Source organism: Telopea speciosissima, chromosome 2 (genome assembly GCF_018873765.1).
Source record: "Telopea speciosissima isolate NSW1024214 ecotype Mountain lineage chromosome 2, Tspe_v1, whole genome shotgun sequence".
In the NCBI taxonomy this organism is placed as follows: Eukaryota; Viridiplantae; Streptophyta; class Magnoliopsida; order Proteales; family Proteaceae; genus Telopea; species Telopea speciosissima.
In genome coordinates this window covers 7,274,618-7,291,047 of record NC_057917.1, presented here as the reverse complement: position 1 = coordinate 7,291,047, position 16,430 = coordinate 7,274,618, and the positions used below count along the sequence as shown (strand labels likewise).

Here is a 16,430-nt window from a genome sequence, read left to right as displayed (position 1 = left end):
TTCCTTCTTGGCCTTGGCTCAATTTTCCATTTTGGTGTTTTGTGAATCTTCTAATTTTTGCAACTCCAATTTGCTACTAAAGTTAAGACATAGAATCTCAAAAGGGATACAATCTTTCCAAACTATGGTTCATGAGATATTCTCATAATATCTCTTGCCATAATATAAAAAGATATTCAACAATAAATATTTTATTCTCCCATATAATGCCATATGTCCAATAAACTCTTTTTTTCCACATAAGCCCTTCCACTTTCCTAATATCCCATAATGAATTATAGGGTATGTACTTTAATGCTATTTATCCCCAATTCATCATGTACATTGATTGAGAGTATGTGATTGTGATCGGACAGCCATAAAACTTCGAAATAAAATTCAATATATTATATATTAATTTTATATTGAAAATAAATTTATAAAACATTTCAAATAAACATTTGATCCGGATTTCTGTCCGACCAATCACTGACTTTCTCTCTCCTGGATATTCCCCGTAAACGGGTAGTGGATTCCATGTTGAGAAACCCTTTGCTTACAATGCAGGATCACGAATCCAGTGTACCGGTTTATAGTCCGGTTGGACATCAACCATTGGCTTACCAAAATCCGTAATGCCACACTGCAACAAATGAAATCTTCTCAGGTCAAAGGGCCATCGAGTGGCGGGTAAGTATATCACACACACAACCAATAGCAGTACATAAGATATACGTACCAGATTCTCATCTATACACGTTCTCGACGTGTACCCACATCCATGCACCGAAATCTCCATTTCTCGTGACATGCGATATGGAAACCATATAAACAGGATGTCCAGTCCCGTTCACAGTTCAGACAAGTTTTAGGTAAAGACCTATGGACCATTCTTTTAAGCCCAAATAAAATAATAAAATGTAAAAATTAAATTCAATAATTTAATAATTCGGGTTTGATGGACACACAATTCCAACACGCTAGCCCTTTTACATCTCCCGCCAGGCCCTCCACCTCCTTCCGCCGCCACCGCCAGCCCTCCCAGGGCCTTCCCCCTTCTTCCGCCACCACCGCAAGCCCCCCCGCCTCTCGCCTTCCTTTCTTTCTCGCGAGAGGGTCTCTCACCTTGCCGTCAATTTTTTCCCACCCTTGGTGGTGAGTTGACTCCAACCGAGGATCCTTTTTTCCCTCCGTATGATTTAATTATTTTTGGAGGCTTTGTTTTTTTAGTTCTGCGATTTTTTATTTGCAGCCACCGTGCCTGACGCTTCGGAGATCACCTCTGCTTCTTCTGGTTCTGATAGTTCGTCGCAAAGTGATTTTATTATGTTTCTTGTGAACACCATCAAGTTAAATGGAAGCAATTATCTTATGTGGTCTCGTTCCTGTTTATTTGCGATTGGTTCTCGTGGCTTGTCTGGCTATATCACGGGCATAGTTCGAGAACTCGTTTCGTTTTGGTATTTCGAGCTGACCGAAATATCCGATATTTTTGAAATTTCGGTCGAAATATTTTATTTTTCTGGTATGTTTCGATAGGTCATTTCGGTGGGTTTTAGGCCAAGTTAAGGCCTGAAACTTCATGGAAACCCTATTTTAGGCTATATAAACACATTTAAATGTTCAAATTGCAAAAATAATCACCCAAAATGGTGTTTTGGATGTGCACCATTGATTGGCAACGTATGGTCGAACCCTAATGTATAACTTAGTTAATTACACATTTACACATACACATTGTACATTAAACCAAGGTTCGAGAACTCGCGAGATCTCGCCGAGTTTCTCGGATTTTTGAAATCTCGAGACGAGATTGCCTGCGAGTCTCAAAAGTGCAATATCTCGGCGAGATCTCGGATCTCGGTTTTGACCCATTATTTTAACCCACCTACCACTTAAATACCTTACCTAATTAGACAAAACTCGACATATCTCGACGAGATCTCGGATCTCGGGTTGACCCAAAGTTGAGGCTTCGAGTTGAAAACAAAAAAATGCACCAACTCGGCGAGATCTCTACTCGTCTCAGTTTTTCCAAGAGTCGAGTTGGCACCGAGACCCGAGTTTTAGTATCTTGCATTAAACAAGTAAATTGACTTGGAACTAAGTTGGAAACATAATGACTCATAAGTTAAGTCATAAATCATAATATTAAGTACATAAGACATCAAGTCAATAACAAGTTAACAAATAACAACTTAAGAGTTAAGATTTAAGAAGATGGTATCAAACATTCCAAATCACAATATGTCAATATCCCCAATTGTCCCCTACAAGGCTACAAGTCAAGTAGTCAACTAGTCATCATTCATCTCAAATGTTTACAAATTTGCTAATAATAACTACTCCGCCGTCCAGGATCAACCCCACTCATGGTCCGCTGGAGCTGACGTGTATTGCTCTCCGACTGTAGGACAAATGCATGCCACGTCATAGTCTGGGAGAAGAAGCGAGTGTAGTCATCCACAGTGGCCATGTAAACTGCATCATCAACATGCTGAAGGTAACCTATCCTAGGATATAGGTCACCAAACTGTGAAGAAGTACTACCCACTGATCCACTATGATATGAGCCATATGACGGCTCTGGAAGCATGTACGGGTTGTACGGCTGCGGCTGGTGGGTTGGGTAGCCAGTGTAGGAAAAGAAGTCATCCACAAAAGACGATCCACTATATCCTTTTGAGTGGGAGTCATACTCAAAACTGGGAATGGATGGAGAAGATATAGGCTGCTGCCCCCAAGGGTACTGCCCAGAATGCCCTTCGCCACATGGATGTGAATGAGATGAACCATGCTCTGATTGTGCTGGAGATGGACTGCTGTCTACATGAAAAGATGGGGCATGGAAATGCCCACTCGATCTACTGTCTCTATCGCCAATACTCAGTCCACCAACAGAGCCAGATAGGGCATCAATGTCCATAAGCTCAGCCTGCCTACTAGTACCACTACCACGACCACCAGGACGGGACTGGCCACGCTGCTTTCTTGAGTAGGTCGAGGTGGACGATGTGGGCCGTGTGGCTAGTGTGGGGCTGGTGGGGGCACGGATTGCCTCTTGCTGCTCTTGTACCACAAACGGGACTCGAGTTCCCTCATATGCTTGACCACCATCACCATCATCATCACGTCCATCATTACCTTCATCATCACCTCCATCATCACCATCTCCCCTGGGTCTGGGCCGGCTGCCTCTGCCCCTCTTGCCTCTGGCTCTGTCGTTTACCACGGTTCGTCATAATCAGACTAGTTTACTGTTGCATGAATAAAAGACAATTCATTAATCACTGAAGCACATCAATTCTTTTAGTTTAAATGTTTAAGAATTAAGATTTAAGAGCACTAACACAAGTATATAAGTATATAACTATTTAGTATTTTTCCCCTAACCCTCATATTTTTCTCATATTTAAAAATAATTTTTAAAAATATTTTTCAAATAAATATTGGCCTAGCACAACAAAATCGAAAAGATATGTAAATGGGCAGCAAATAAGAAGTATGTACAATTTACTTTTATATTTTTCAGTAATTTTAAAACAAAAACCTCATATATTTTCTTATTTTTTTGAAATTTTGAAATATTTTTTATAATTTTCGAAAATTAAAATAATTAATTATTGGTAGAAAAATATTTTTGACACCATGAGGCCATAGATCGGCTAATGGTGTCTAACATATATTTAATTCATCACCAAACAATATACATAACCCCTATTATTTTTTGATTTTTGTTGTAAATAAATCCAAATTTTGAAGTAGAAAAATAAATAAATAATATATATACCAAAAAAAAATTTCGACACCGTGAAGTCGTAGATCGACTTCCGGTGTCTAACATATATTTATTTCATCACAAACAAACATGTTGATCAAGCATTTCCCTAAAAAAAATAAATTTTGAGAATATGGTTTTACCTGGAATAGTGGAAAGGCTTCACAGATGTGCTAAGAAGTTTGTTCTCCAAGTGATTCCGGCGTAGATGCGGCAAGGATTCAAGTGGGAAGTGGAAGATTGAAGAAGAAATGAGCAAAAACCTTCAAAAACCAAGCAAAAGAGGAAAAATGCTCTCTGTTATCGAAACATGGTATTTTATAGAAAGCATTTTCTCGAGATTTTCGAAATCTCGCGAGATTTTTTCAAAATCTCAAAAATTTCGATCGAAATTTTGTATTTTTATGATTCGAGGGGTCATTTCGTTTCGAGGGGGTCGAAATTCTCGAAATCTTGATCGAGATTTCGCGAGATTTTGAACTATGATCACGGGTACCACAGTCAGGCCTACCGAGGTTTGTTTTGCACAGGATCGCTGGATGAATTTTAATTTTTTGGTCATGTCGTATCTGCTGAATTCGATGGACCAAGACATTACTGGTCGATACCTTCTTCTTGACTCGGCTGCAAAATATGGAAGACAGCCAAAGATATTGATTCTCAGGTTGGGAATGCTGTCCAATGCTATGAACTCCGTAAAAAAATTCACTCTACCAAACAGATGGAGTTAACTCTTTCTCAGTATTACAATACCATGTGTAAGATGTGGCAACAGTTGGATTGTCTGGGCACCTTCACTGCCACCACTGATGTTGATGCCACGGCCTACCGAAAGTGGGAGGATGGTTTACGTGTCTTTGATTTCTTGGCAGGGCTGAATATTGAGTTTGATCATATCTGGTCAAATATTTTGAATCGGGAACCTCTCCTAACTCTTGAACAGGCATATGTGATCCTTTCGACTGAGGACAATCGACAAACAACCATGGTTCACCCTGTTACTCAGGAGCAATCGGCTCTTATTTATGGTTCACAGTCTTCCTGTGAGGGCTCTTCCCGTTCTGCTAGTACTGATCGGTCGTTTAGTGATCTCCCTCCCATTAAATGTGACCACTGTGGGAAGGAATGGCATACGAAGGACCACTGTTGGAAGCTTCATGGTTACCTTGCAAACACTCGCGGGCGTGGTAGGGGTGGTTCCAATCAGTCCAATGGCACCCGTGCTCATCAGGCAACTACTGAGGGCCAACCTGATCATTCTCTTTCACAGGTTATGGCGGATTTGCAAAATTTACGGGATATGGTGACTCGTTTGGACATGTCTTCTTCGGCATCTGTATCTCCTTCCATGGCTGCCTCGGCTTCGTCTCTGCCTACTAATCCCAATACACCTTCTTCCACAGGTATTTCATTTGGTGGGTCCTGTACCTCGGTCATGCCCGATTCTTGGGTAATTGACTCAGGGGCAACCGACCATATGATCGGCTCTTCCTCTTTTTATTCCACTTATTTTCCTTTATCTGGTCATAGTAAGGTTTGTGTCGCTGATGGGTCTCTTTCTCCTATCTCGGGAAAGGGATCTGTGCAGTGTTCTTCCTCTCTTACCCTTTCATTTGTGTTACATGTTCCGAAGTTCACTACTAATTTACTTTCCATTAGTAGCATAACTAAGGATTTAAACTGCAAAGTAACATTTTTCCAACCCATTGTTTATTTTAAGACTTGACAGCAGACAATACGATTGCATGTGGTAAGGTGGTTGGTGGTCTGTACGTGCTTGACAGTTCCCAGGCAGCTTTGACATCTCAGTCTGTATCTTCTGATTTTGATTCTGCACTTTTTGAATTGAATAATTGGCATTGTCGTTCGGGCCATCCACCGTTTGCTGTTTTGTCAGATTTATTTCCTAGTTTAGTGAAGAGATGTAATAAACATAATTTTTCTTATGATGCTTGCACTTAGGCAAAGCAAACTCGAAACATTTTTCCAATTTTTTATAATAGAAGCTTGCATCCTTTTGGTTTGATACATTCTGATGTGTGGGGCCCTGCCCGTTGTGTGTCTAGCTCTGGATTTCGATGGTTTGTCACTTTCATTGATTGTTTCAGTTGGACGACTTGGATATATTTGATGCATAGTAAAAGTGACATCTTCACATGTTTCACTTTATTTCATAAGATGGTCGAGACAGTTCGATGCTAAGGTCAAGATTCTCCGGTCTGATAATGGGAAGGAGTATATGGATGGTGCCTTTCGATCATATTTGGACAGCCATGGGATCATTCACCAAACCTCTTGCGTTGACACTTCCGCTCAAAATGGGGTGGCTGAACGCAAGAACTGACATCTTTGGAGGTTGCTCGTTCTCTCATATTCACTATGGCTGTTCCTCCTCGTTTTTAGGGTGATGCTGTCCTTACTGCTACATATCTTATCAACCGACTTCCCTCCCATGTTTTGGATGGTCGCTACCCCTTGGATGTGTTTTGTGGGAAATCAACCTTTGTTGTGTCTCCAAAAGTCTTTGGCTGTGTCGTGTTTGCCAGGAATCATCATGTACACGGCAAGTTTGATCCTAAGGGACTGCGATGCATATTTCTTGGTTATTCTGCTACCTAGAAGGGATATAAATGCTACCATCCTCCTACCCGAAAAGTGTTTGTCACTATGGATGCAGTGTTTTGGGAGTTTGAGGCTTACTTTAAACAGCCGGAACCTCTGTAGGGGGAGATTATAAGTGGTGAAAAGGTCCTGCTGATTGCTCCTCTAGACATTGAGATACCTACTATAGAGGATACCTCTGTTGAATTCAGAGATGGAGTTACAGGTCAAGAACAAGAAGTAGGACAGCTGCAACAAGAAAAAATTGTGTACACTCAGGGAACTGATTTTCCTTTGGACGGCCCTCTATACAAAGAGACCACCACCGCTGATCCTACTCAATCAACATCTGTTCCTGCTCCTATCTGGAATGAGCTGGGCTCCCCCCCATCTCTGGTCCTATCCTCACTCCTATCTGGAATGAGATCCACCTGGTCACTAGAAGGGTTGCCTCGAGAGGTGATTGTGTCAATTGGAACTCCAACAGCTCTTGCTCCTTCTCTTCTAAGGCTGCTGGGAATTTTATTCGCCTGAAAGGCCCCTTGGTCCCTTGGCACAGGCTCCTTTGGTTCAAGCATCACATTCCTAGGCATTGCTTTACAGCCTGGAGAGTTTTCAACAATTGTCTCCCTACTCAAGCCTTTCTTCGCAGTCGCCAGATCTCAGTTCCTCGTGCTTGCTGCCTCTGCTGGAACAATGATGAAGACCTGAACCATCTCTTCTTTGATTGTCCTACTGCAGCTGCAATCTGGAAGGGTGTGCTACTTAAATGCTGGCCTGTCCGAAGACGTATCCTTCCCTTTGCTAGAGAATGGATTTGGATTGATATGACTTTCGCTGGCTCCTCTACTTGTGACGCGGTTGGGAAGATGGCTTTCTGTGCTACTCTCAAGCATATTTGGATGGAGCGTAATTTGAGAAAATGGACCTCCATCTCTCAGCCTTTCCAAAAGATTTGGGATTCCATTTCCTTTGAAATTAAAGCAAAGCTATCTTTACTTCCCCCCTCTACTTGTAAAGACACCCCTAGGAACAGGACCATTGTTCAGTCCTGGGGTCTCTCAAATGTCTCCTTGGTTGCTCCGGCTAATGCTTAGGCTGGCTGGTTGGGCTCTTCCTCTTTAGGGCCTTTTGTAAATTCTTCTCTTCTTCTTTTGGTAATGAAATTCTTATTCACCCAAAAAAAAACATCTTCCTGCTCCAAGTCTTGCTCCTAGTCAGATTTCTGGTAAGCCCCTTCTTGATCCCAGTTTTGATTTACCCATTGTTGTTCAGAAATCAAAGAGGAGTTGTACATTGCACCCTAATTCCAACTTTGTGTCATATAACTCACTAACTCTTGCTTTCCATGCCTTCATCATAGCTTCTTTATCTTCTGTTTCCATCCCTAACAACTGGCAGGAGGCTATAGCCGAACAGAAATGGAGGGATGCGATGAATGAAGAGATGCATGCCCTTGAAAAAAATAAGACCTGGGATTTGGTGAGTCCTCCACCTGGAAAAAGACCTGTTGGTTGCAAATGGGTCTTTGTAGTGAAGCACAAGGCTGATGGCTTAGTGGAAAGGTACAAGGCGAGGCTTGTTGCCAAAGGGTTTATTCAAACCCAAGGTATTGACTACCAAGAGACCTTTGCTCCTGTAGCAAAGATGAATACTGTACGGATCATTATCTTTTGTGCTGTAAATCAAGGATGGGAACTCCAACAACTTGATGTAAAGAATTCCTTCTTGTATGGAGATCTGGAAGAAGATGTCTACATGGAGATACCTCCTGGTTTTACTTCTTCAAAAACTCAGGGAAAGGTATGTAAACTGAAAAAGGCCCTATATGGTCTAAAACAGTCACCAAGGGCTTGGTTTGGCCGGTTCCATAAGGCTATGATTGCTTATGGGTATAGCAATGCTGATCATACGTTGTTTGTGAAGAAGGTAGGACAGCAAGTGACAATGTTAAATGTCTATGTTGATGACATAGTAATCACATGTAGTGATGCATAGGAAATACAGAAGTTGAAGGCTTATTTGGGCACCGAGTTTGAAGTCAAAGAACTGGGTAGATTAAGGTATTTCTTAGGGATTGAGGTTGCCTATTCAGCTAAAGGCATATCTCTCTCTCAAAGGGAATATACCTTGGATTTGTTACAAGAGACAGGGATGCTTGGGTGTAAATCAGCAGATACCCCCCTTGAGCCCACCACACATTTGAAGAGTAAGGACGGTGACCCGGGGGTCAAAGGCAGCTATCAGAGGTTAGTTGGCCGATTGATGTACCTCTCACATACCCGGCCGGATATCACATTTGTTGTAACCCTTGTCAGTCAATACATGCATGATCCTCACTCTTCTCAATTGGAAGCAGCTTATAGAATTATCCGTTACCTTAAGTCATCTCCTGGAAAAGGAGTCTTGTTCTCTCCTCATAACCACCTCCAAATAGAAGCATACACTGATGCAGATTGGGCCGGCAATCCTAATGATAGGAAGATCACATCCGGGTACTGCACATTTGTTGAAGGAAACCTAACTACTTGGAGGAGCAAAAAGCAAGCTGTTGTAGCTCGATCTAGTGCTGAACCTAAGTTCCGAGCTATGACCCAGGGTATTTGTGAAGTTCTTTGGCTCAAGGGGCTTCTTCAAGATTTGGGGATGTTTGTTGATCTTCCTATGCGGCTCTACTGTGATAGCAAGTCCGCAATCAGCATTGCCCACAATCCAGTTCAACATGATCGTACCAAACATATTGAGATTGACCGGCACTTCATCAAAGAGAAGTTGGAACAAGGGCTAATTTGTATTCCATTTATTCAGTCTAGTGATCAGTTGGCTGATATCCTTACCAAAGGAATCAGTCCTAAGTTATTTTTTCTTATATTTAGCAAGTTGGGCATGTTTGATATGTATGTACCAACTTGAGGGGGAGTGTTGTAATATGGGTTCAAGGGTAAAATTGTCCTTGGGGTGATTGTGTCCTGTACCTATTCTAGAATATTCTCTATCATATTATAAATAAAGCACGACTATGGTCACATTGATCAAGCCAGTATTCACAGAATTCCACAAAATTATATTGCCATTTGGTGATATAAAGCTTTGAAAAATGGTTGAAAAGTGATCAAATCTTCGGCATCTGGTTTAATGGCTGAAAATAAAAATAAAAAAGGGTGTACCCAGTGCACGAGGCTCCTGCCACTGCGGGGTCTGGGGAGGGTCATTATGTACACAGCTTTGCCCCTGCTTTCACAGAGAAGCTGTTTCCAGACTCGAACCCGTGACCACTTGGTCACAATGGAGCAACCTTACCGTTGCACCAAGGCCCGCCCTCAATAATGGCTGAAAATACAAGGCCAAAAGTCAATACATTCTGGGCCATAATGCCATATGGTTGGGATGGGACTAGAAACTTAACATGTGACTAACTATAGGGTATGCTGCATATCCAAGGGTCAGTTTGACCAGATAAACCCTCCATGTGGCTCAAATTAGTGACCACGAAGGAAATGGTTCCTTCACAGGGCCATCTAACTGATTTTTTTCCACTATAATTCCCACTATGATGCCATATGGTTGGGATGGGACTAGAAACTTAACATGTGACTGATCTACAGGGTATGCTGCATATCCAAGGGTCAGTTTGACCAGATCAACCCTCCATAAAATAGTGACCACGAAGGAAATGGTTCCTTCACAGGGTCATCTAACTGATAGTTTTCCACAATAATTCCCATTATTATTATTATGATTATTAATACCATTATTTGTTATATTATTGTTTATGTTATTGTTGTTGTTCTCTTAACAATTATAGAAACAGGATACCAGCCACTTCCTCCGCTGTTTTATTTGATTGTTTATGTACAACAAAATAGCTGAGATTTCTTAAGTTTCTTTCATTATCTTTCTCATTTCTACTAACATAATATAACGTTAATGATATCCTGCTGTGGCGACAATTTGTTTTGTTCACTTGTTAGAGTCATGTTGTCACTTCTTGTTTTATCTTTATTTTTTGATGAATAACTAGTTTCAACAATTACTAATGTTCTATGAGGCTTGGTTTGCACTTCTGGAAAAAAATAAACATAAGGTTGCTATTTGAAAATAACTGGCATATGGCAGATGAGTTGGAAACCATGCTGTCACTTATTTTTAGGTTATCTTAAATAACTATTTTGAACTATTACTAATGTTCCATGAGGCTTGGTATGCACTTTCGGAGAAAAGCAACAGGTTGCTATTTGAAAATGACTGACACATGGCAGATGAGTTGGAAACAGAAATGGTGTCTGCCTTGTTCTAGCATTATGCCACAGGGAAATGAAGCCAATTTTTCAGGCCTTGCTTCTTGAGCAATATCAAGAACTTTTAAGAGCAAAACTGCATTATGAATCTCAACCACAGCTAAAGTTGGCAAGTGAACTGTACGGTGAACATATAATAAGTCCTGAGTGTTCCCCATTATTCTGACTGTCTGGATTTGCCACATCAGCTTGCAGATGGCATTAAACATCCATCAGTGCAGGTTTTATAGCTTGTACCATCATTGCAAAATGGTTGGCCCTATATGACTTATCACATGAATTTTTTTGCACAGCTTTTTTTTGTGTACATTCTTTTGATTGTACATATGAACGAACTAAATTTTGGAATCATAACTGAAAACCCATGTAAGAACTATATTTTCATGTCTATTTAGCATTCTCGAGAGCCTCTGTTTTAGATGACTCATACATTAGAAAACAAGTCATTGTCCTTTATATACAGACAAAAACCGCAACAAGCTGATAGTTCGATTTCTTTGGAGATCTTTATTCATGTGTCTGTTCATTAATTTAGATTAGTTACCAGTTTTCCATTTGTTTCTTTATTTTCATATTTGCAGTCAAAATTGCAAATCAGTTGAGTACATTATGACCCTCCCCAGATACCGCAGTGGCGGGAGCCTCGTGCACTGGGTATGCCCTTTTTTAATTGCAAATCAGTTGAGATGAATCGAGATTCTTATCCCCATTTTTTCCCCTTTTGTATTGGGATAGGGAAACCATTTTAGTTGGTTATCGTGCTTGATTAGTTGTGGACCAGGCTGTTGGATAGCTTAATGCTCTTCATTCTCTTGTTTGCCTTCACATTTAACTAGTTTGCTGAACAACTCCACATGAATTAAGATGCTTGCAGGTGTCGATGTCTGATAATCCAAATTATTGTTATTATTATCTTGCAGCTGTTACATATATAGACTCCAGTGCTGCTCAAGCTCTAAAAGACTTGCATCAGGAATACAAATCTCGGAACATCCAGGTCAAAAGTCTCTCTTGATTACATAGTAGGGATGACCAAATTAACTAACTGTTTGAATATGAGGAGGGAAAAGTAAAGTTGTTCTCAAACTTTTGGGTTCTTCTGCAGATAGCTATTGCCAACCCCAACCATGAAGTTTTACTGACTTTTGCCAGATCTGGTGTAATTGAGCTTATTGGAAAGGACTGGTTCTTTGTGAGATTGCATGATGCTGTTCAAGTTTGCCTCCAGCAAGTGCGGAGCTCACAAGAAACACCAAAGATGGTGGACCCACAATCTGAGAGTAAACTAAATTTGTTTCAAAGATTACGGAAACAGCCAATGGAGGACAACTCAAACTCTGATGTAGAGTCAGGAGACCAAGACCCGAGATTATTAACAGATACGGAAGGGGTGGTACAACCACCTGAAAGGCAACCAAGTTTATTCCAGAGGTTGTGGGGACAAAGTGAGGATGGGACAGACCCTCGATCAGAACCGCTATTGTCTAAGAAAAGTTGAGTATTGTAGAACTCCTTGTCCAACTGTGCTATTGCTGATGCTTGATAAGTCCAATGCAGTGCTTGTATTATATATTCTTGCAAGCTGGCTCTTTGCTTGCGATCTAGCAATGTTTTGTATTTCCTGTAATTGTTTGTCTTTTTTGTTTAACATTGCATAACAATTCATTGATTGTAAATATTAATAGTTTAAACTTTGCCTTTGCACCCCAATTGGGTTATCATGCGAAGGTAATTACTCCCAAGTCATCAGGCAAGCTATTGCACATCTACATAGCCGTGGGCATCATATAAGAAAGAGAATGATACATAACTTTTCTATCTTCACAACCAATTGAGCAAAACATCAGGATTGGGTTCAATTTGAGAGGAACCCGAACTCTCCTAAAAATTGGCTTGGGATTGCCTAAACTTGAAGTTAAAATTGATTATTTATCATTCATTTGATTATTCAATGGATGAGCACAGAATAGTTACTTAACTGATGGACATATCAGAGAATTCGCAAACCTTTGTGGATAGGGAAGAAGATAGAGCTATAGAACCAGGAGCAAGACAAACACCAAGTGGTCAGATAATGAGATATGGCTAGCATATAGCTTTCTTTGTCTGCCCCTGGGAAACTCCTTAGCTAAACTGTTGCAAGATCTTGCTCTCCATTGGAACAAGATTTTCATTGAGGAGACTAAAGTCATTCGTTTTTCCTATGGTGTTTGTGTCTCTGAATAGCTCCTTGTGTGGCAGTCACCTACCAGGCTACAATCTTCGAATCACCCTCCATATTAGACTTGGGGGGAAGTTTTCTTCATTCACGATGAAGGGTTCACCAACGAGTCTAAGGTCATCATTACTCCTTATATGTTGAAGGTCCGAAATGCCTTTCACTGTTTCTTGATACCCATCCAGGAACAGAGTTCCTTCACCATGGCTCAAGGAAAACTCGATCCTTAAACTAAAGTTATGAGTGTGGGTGACCTATGATCCATAAGTGCTGAACTAATCTCTGGTGGAGAGAATCCGGTTCCCTACTAATCACAGGCTAAAAACACTACCTACCCTTGAGAGGTCAGTATTACTTATCAACTCTCAAGCATCCCCAAAAGTTTTAAGTATAATGTGTTGGCAGGATTATTATAGTAGAATGAGAATTGGCGGGAATTGGCAATCTTAGTGCCACTCTCAAAATATCCAACCTAGACATTCCTTGAAATTTGAAAATAAGAAAGGATTTAAGCTTGCCTTGTTAGATGTATATGCCCTTAAAGCTAATTTGGGGTATTTGTCCATTTAATAAATTAGATTTATTTCTGTTTTCATGCATCGAGGAATTACTGAATTTTTTTTTTCAAATTTATATTCTAGTGCCTACATGTCTATGAGAAAATTTTGTGTCGTGTATGTAAATTAAATAGGTTTTCAACGATGAATTATGAATGGGAAGCCAACCTAAATTGATGCGTCACGAAATTAAAAATAGTGAGTTCTAATTACATATATGTGTATATATATGATAGTTAACATTCAACAAGTCCCAAGCGTAATTTTCCACGAGTAAACACTCACATGAGGAAAAAATCTTTACATGCATATGATGTCTATGTCTGATTTCTGAGTGCATTAATTAGATAATCTTAGGCCGTGTTTGGTATGCATCCTTAGAATAGATTTTGGGTCTAGAACATATTATAAAACTCAATTTGACTCTATTTTCTCTCTTTGGAATGTGTTCTAGATGAAAAATCTATTCCGAAAATGCATACCAAACCCAGCTTTAGTTAAGAATTCTATGAATTTGACTTCGTCAACCGACAACATATAGAACATCTTGAGATTAAGTTGATCTCCAAAATGATGTCGTCATCTACTTGAAACAAGGAATATTCTAGAATGATCCCCCCAAAATTTTTTTTCTAGAATGTTGTCACATGAAATTTGACTCAACCAGCGAGTAGAAAACTTGACATTGAGCTGTCAAGGTTTTCTTGAATTAAAGTATTAGATAATTTTCGAGTCAAATATAATAGACAACGCTTATATGCTTGGTGTGTAGGATTCCCTCATTGATTGAGGAGCTAATTGTAAAATTTGCGAGTTACTTTTACAATTAATAAAAGTTATAAGACCCATATTTAAATAGTTTAATTTGGAACTCAATTACTAAAATATGTTATAGTAATTTCTTCTAACATAAAAAAACCTAAGGACTCTCTCTACTTAGTTTTTTAATTCACCCATAAGGGTTCGTCATCCTGGCCAACAATCTCTTTCTCTCATCTCTTTTTATGCTTACAACTAAACCCTAGTTTCTAGTGGTTTTTTTTTTTTTTTTTTTTTTTTTTTTTCTTTTTGGTATTCCACCTTCATTCAGCATGTAGTGGAGCTTAATTAAGCATGAAAAAACTAGAAGCCCTTGCGTTTGTGATATCTCAAAGAGGTAACTTTTATTTCTGTCTTCTAATTCATGATTCAAATATCATGGATGAGTCATTTTGGGTATGGAAATTTTAACATGGCTCCGTTTGTTTCGGTGTAAAATTTTACCTGAAAAATTTTACTTGAAAATTTTCACTTAAAAGAAAATTAGATGTAAAATTTTAAAGGTTGGAAAATATTGCAATGTTTGTTTTTTATAGAAACAAACATTAGAAAACTTTTCAACATATAGAATTTTACATTTACAAAGTAAAATTTGTCGTGGAAAATTTTTCAAGTAAAATTTTACACTGAAACAAATGGAACAATGAAAATTTCTCTCTCCTAAATTCAAACATGCCTCGTAGTCCTTACTTTTGTAGATTAAATGATCTTCTATTAATTATTACTTGACCAATACGCTAAAGCCTAAAGTCTCCCAGGTTGATGGAATGCAACAACCCCCCCCCCCCCCCCTTTAATAAGCTATAGCCTAATCCAATATCCATATTGGAGATTGGGTCCACCAAGCACATAATGTATCACCACGCTTTTAAGTTGTTTTCCTAGGTAGCTTTCGCTTTTAAAATAGTGGTCTCTAATTACCAGAGAAGGAGCCTACTCAGTTTCATGGTAATCTGAAAACATCAATTTTTTGTTTAACTATCATAAAATTTATCTCTAAGCCACTGGGTTTCTTATGCTGTCTCATAGAGAAATTTTCATTTAAAAAAAAAAAATAACAATAATTAAAGGGCAAGACATAGTTGTTTGGTCGTGTAACGCTTGCAACGGCACAAGACCAATGGGAATGCACACATGAGCATCAACATAGATGCGATTTTTTATTTCATGAGAAGTAGGACGGTACTTTCATGCGATCGTGTGTCTGGGGCCTCTGACCACACAAGCCATGCGACCAGGTAGGATTTTTTTTCCCATAATTTAAATATTTTGTGTGAAGGTTGTAGGAACCCTTGCCATTAACTATTATCAGTTTATAACCACTCTACATTGCGGTTATGACTTATTACATTGTGCCGAAGCCTTTTTATAAGAATTGAACAGTCAATATTTTGAGAAAAATGATTTGATATAGCTTTCAATGGTCTTAAAAATGCTATACCCAAGGTTGGTCCACTTTGTAGAGTTTAGAAAACAGAAGTGCAAGGTAGGGTTTTAGAACAAGGGATCGGGATCTAAATCGATTCTAATCTTATTCGGTTTCGGATTGACCGAAATTGCTTGGGAATGGATTGGAATCGGCCAGATTTTGCTTGGAGCCTTGAACCGTAGAAACCCAAATTAGATCACCGCTCTAAATAGGTAGAGATTGGGATCAGGTTTCGCCGATTCGAATCGATCAATTCCTGAGGCCCAATTTCGACTTTTAAATCATGCCTTACAACTTTCGGGTCACAAAAGTCCCATACCGGAAAGAAAACCAAACAATCATGGATTGGACATGTTATATAAACGAAGGCCCAGTTGATGTATCCAGGGCCTTGAACTAATAATGAAAACAAAGCGAGCGGTGAGAGCTGCTTGCCGCGCTAACCTTCTCCCTTATTTTGTAGAACTTGTACGAGCGGGCCTCCCGCATATCCTAAACCCCAACCAAATCAGTTGAGCCAATAACCCCAAATGTCATGATCTGTGCCGCTCTGTTGGCTTGTTGTCTAATCTCACTTCTTTCGATTCTCACTGCCTTGGCGGCAGAGCGAACGAATTCGAAACTCAGAATTACTACAAAGCTGTTGCTTCTCTTTCAGGGATCCTCCGAGTGACTGTTGGAGAGTTAAGTCATGGTAACTCGTACGATTTTTTAAATCCTGATACCTCAGCAACATTGTTTTGTAATTGCT

General features: G+C 39.7%; 1 protein-coding gene across 1 annotated transcript in view; it reads left to right on the top strand.

Annotated features, from left to right (window-relative positions):
• LOC122652265 (sulfate transporter 4.1, chloroplastic-like) overlaps positions 1-12,227 on the top strand; it is a 51,731-nt gene extending 39,504 nt beyond the window's left edge. The window contains exons 16-17 of the mRNA XM_043845957.1: positions 11,577-11,653; positions 11,762-12,227. Coding sequence (XP_043701892.1) covers positions 11,577-11,653; positions 11,762-12,154 — 470 coding nt within the window. The 3' untranslated portion in view covers positions 12,155-12,227. The remainder of the gene's footprint in view (positions 1-11,576; positions 11,654-11,761) is intronic.
• The last annotated feature ends 4,203 nt before the right edge of the window (positions 12,228-16,430 follow it).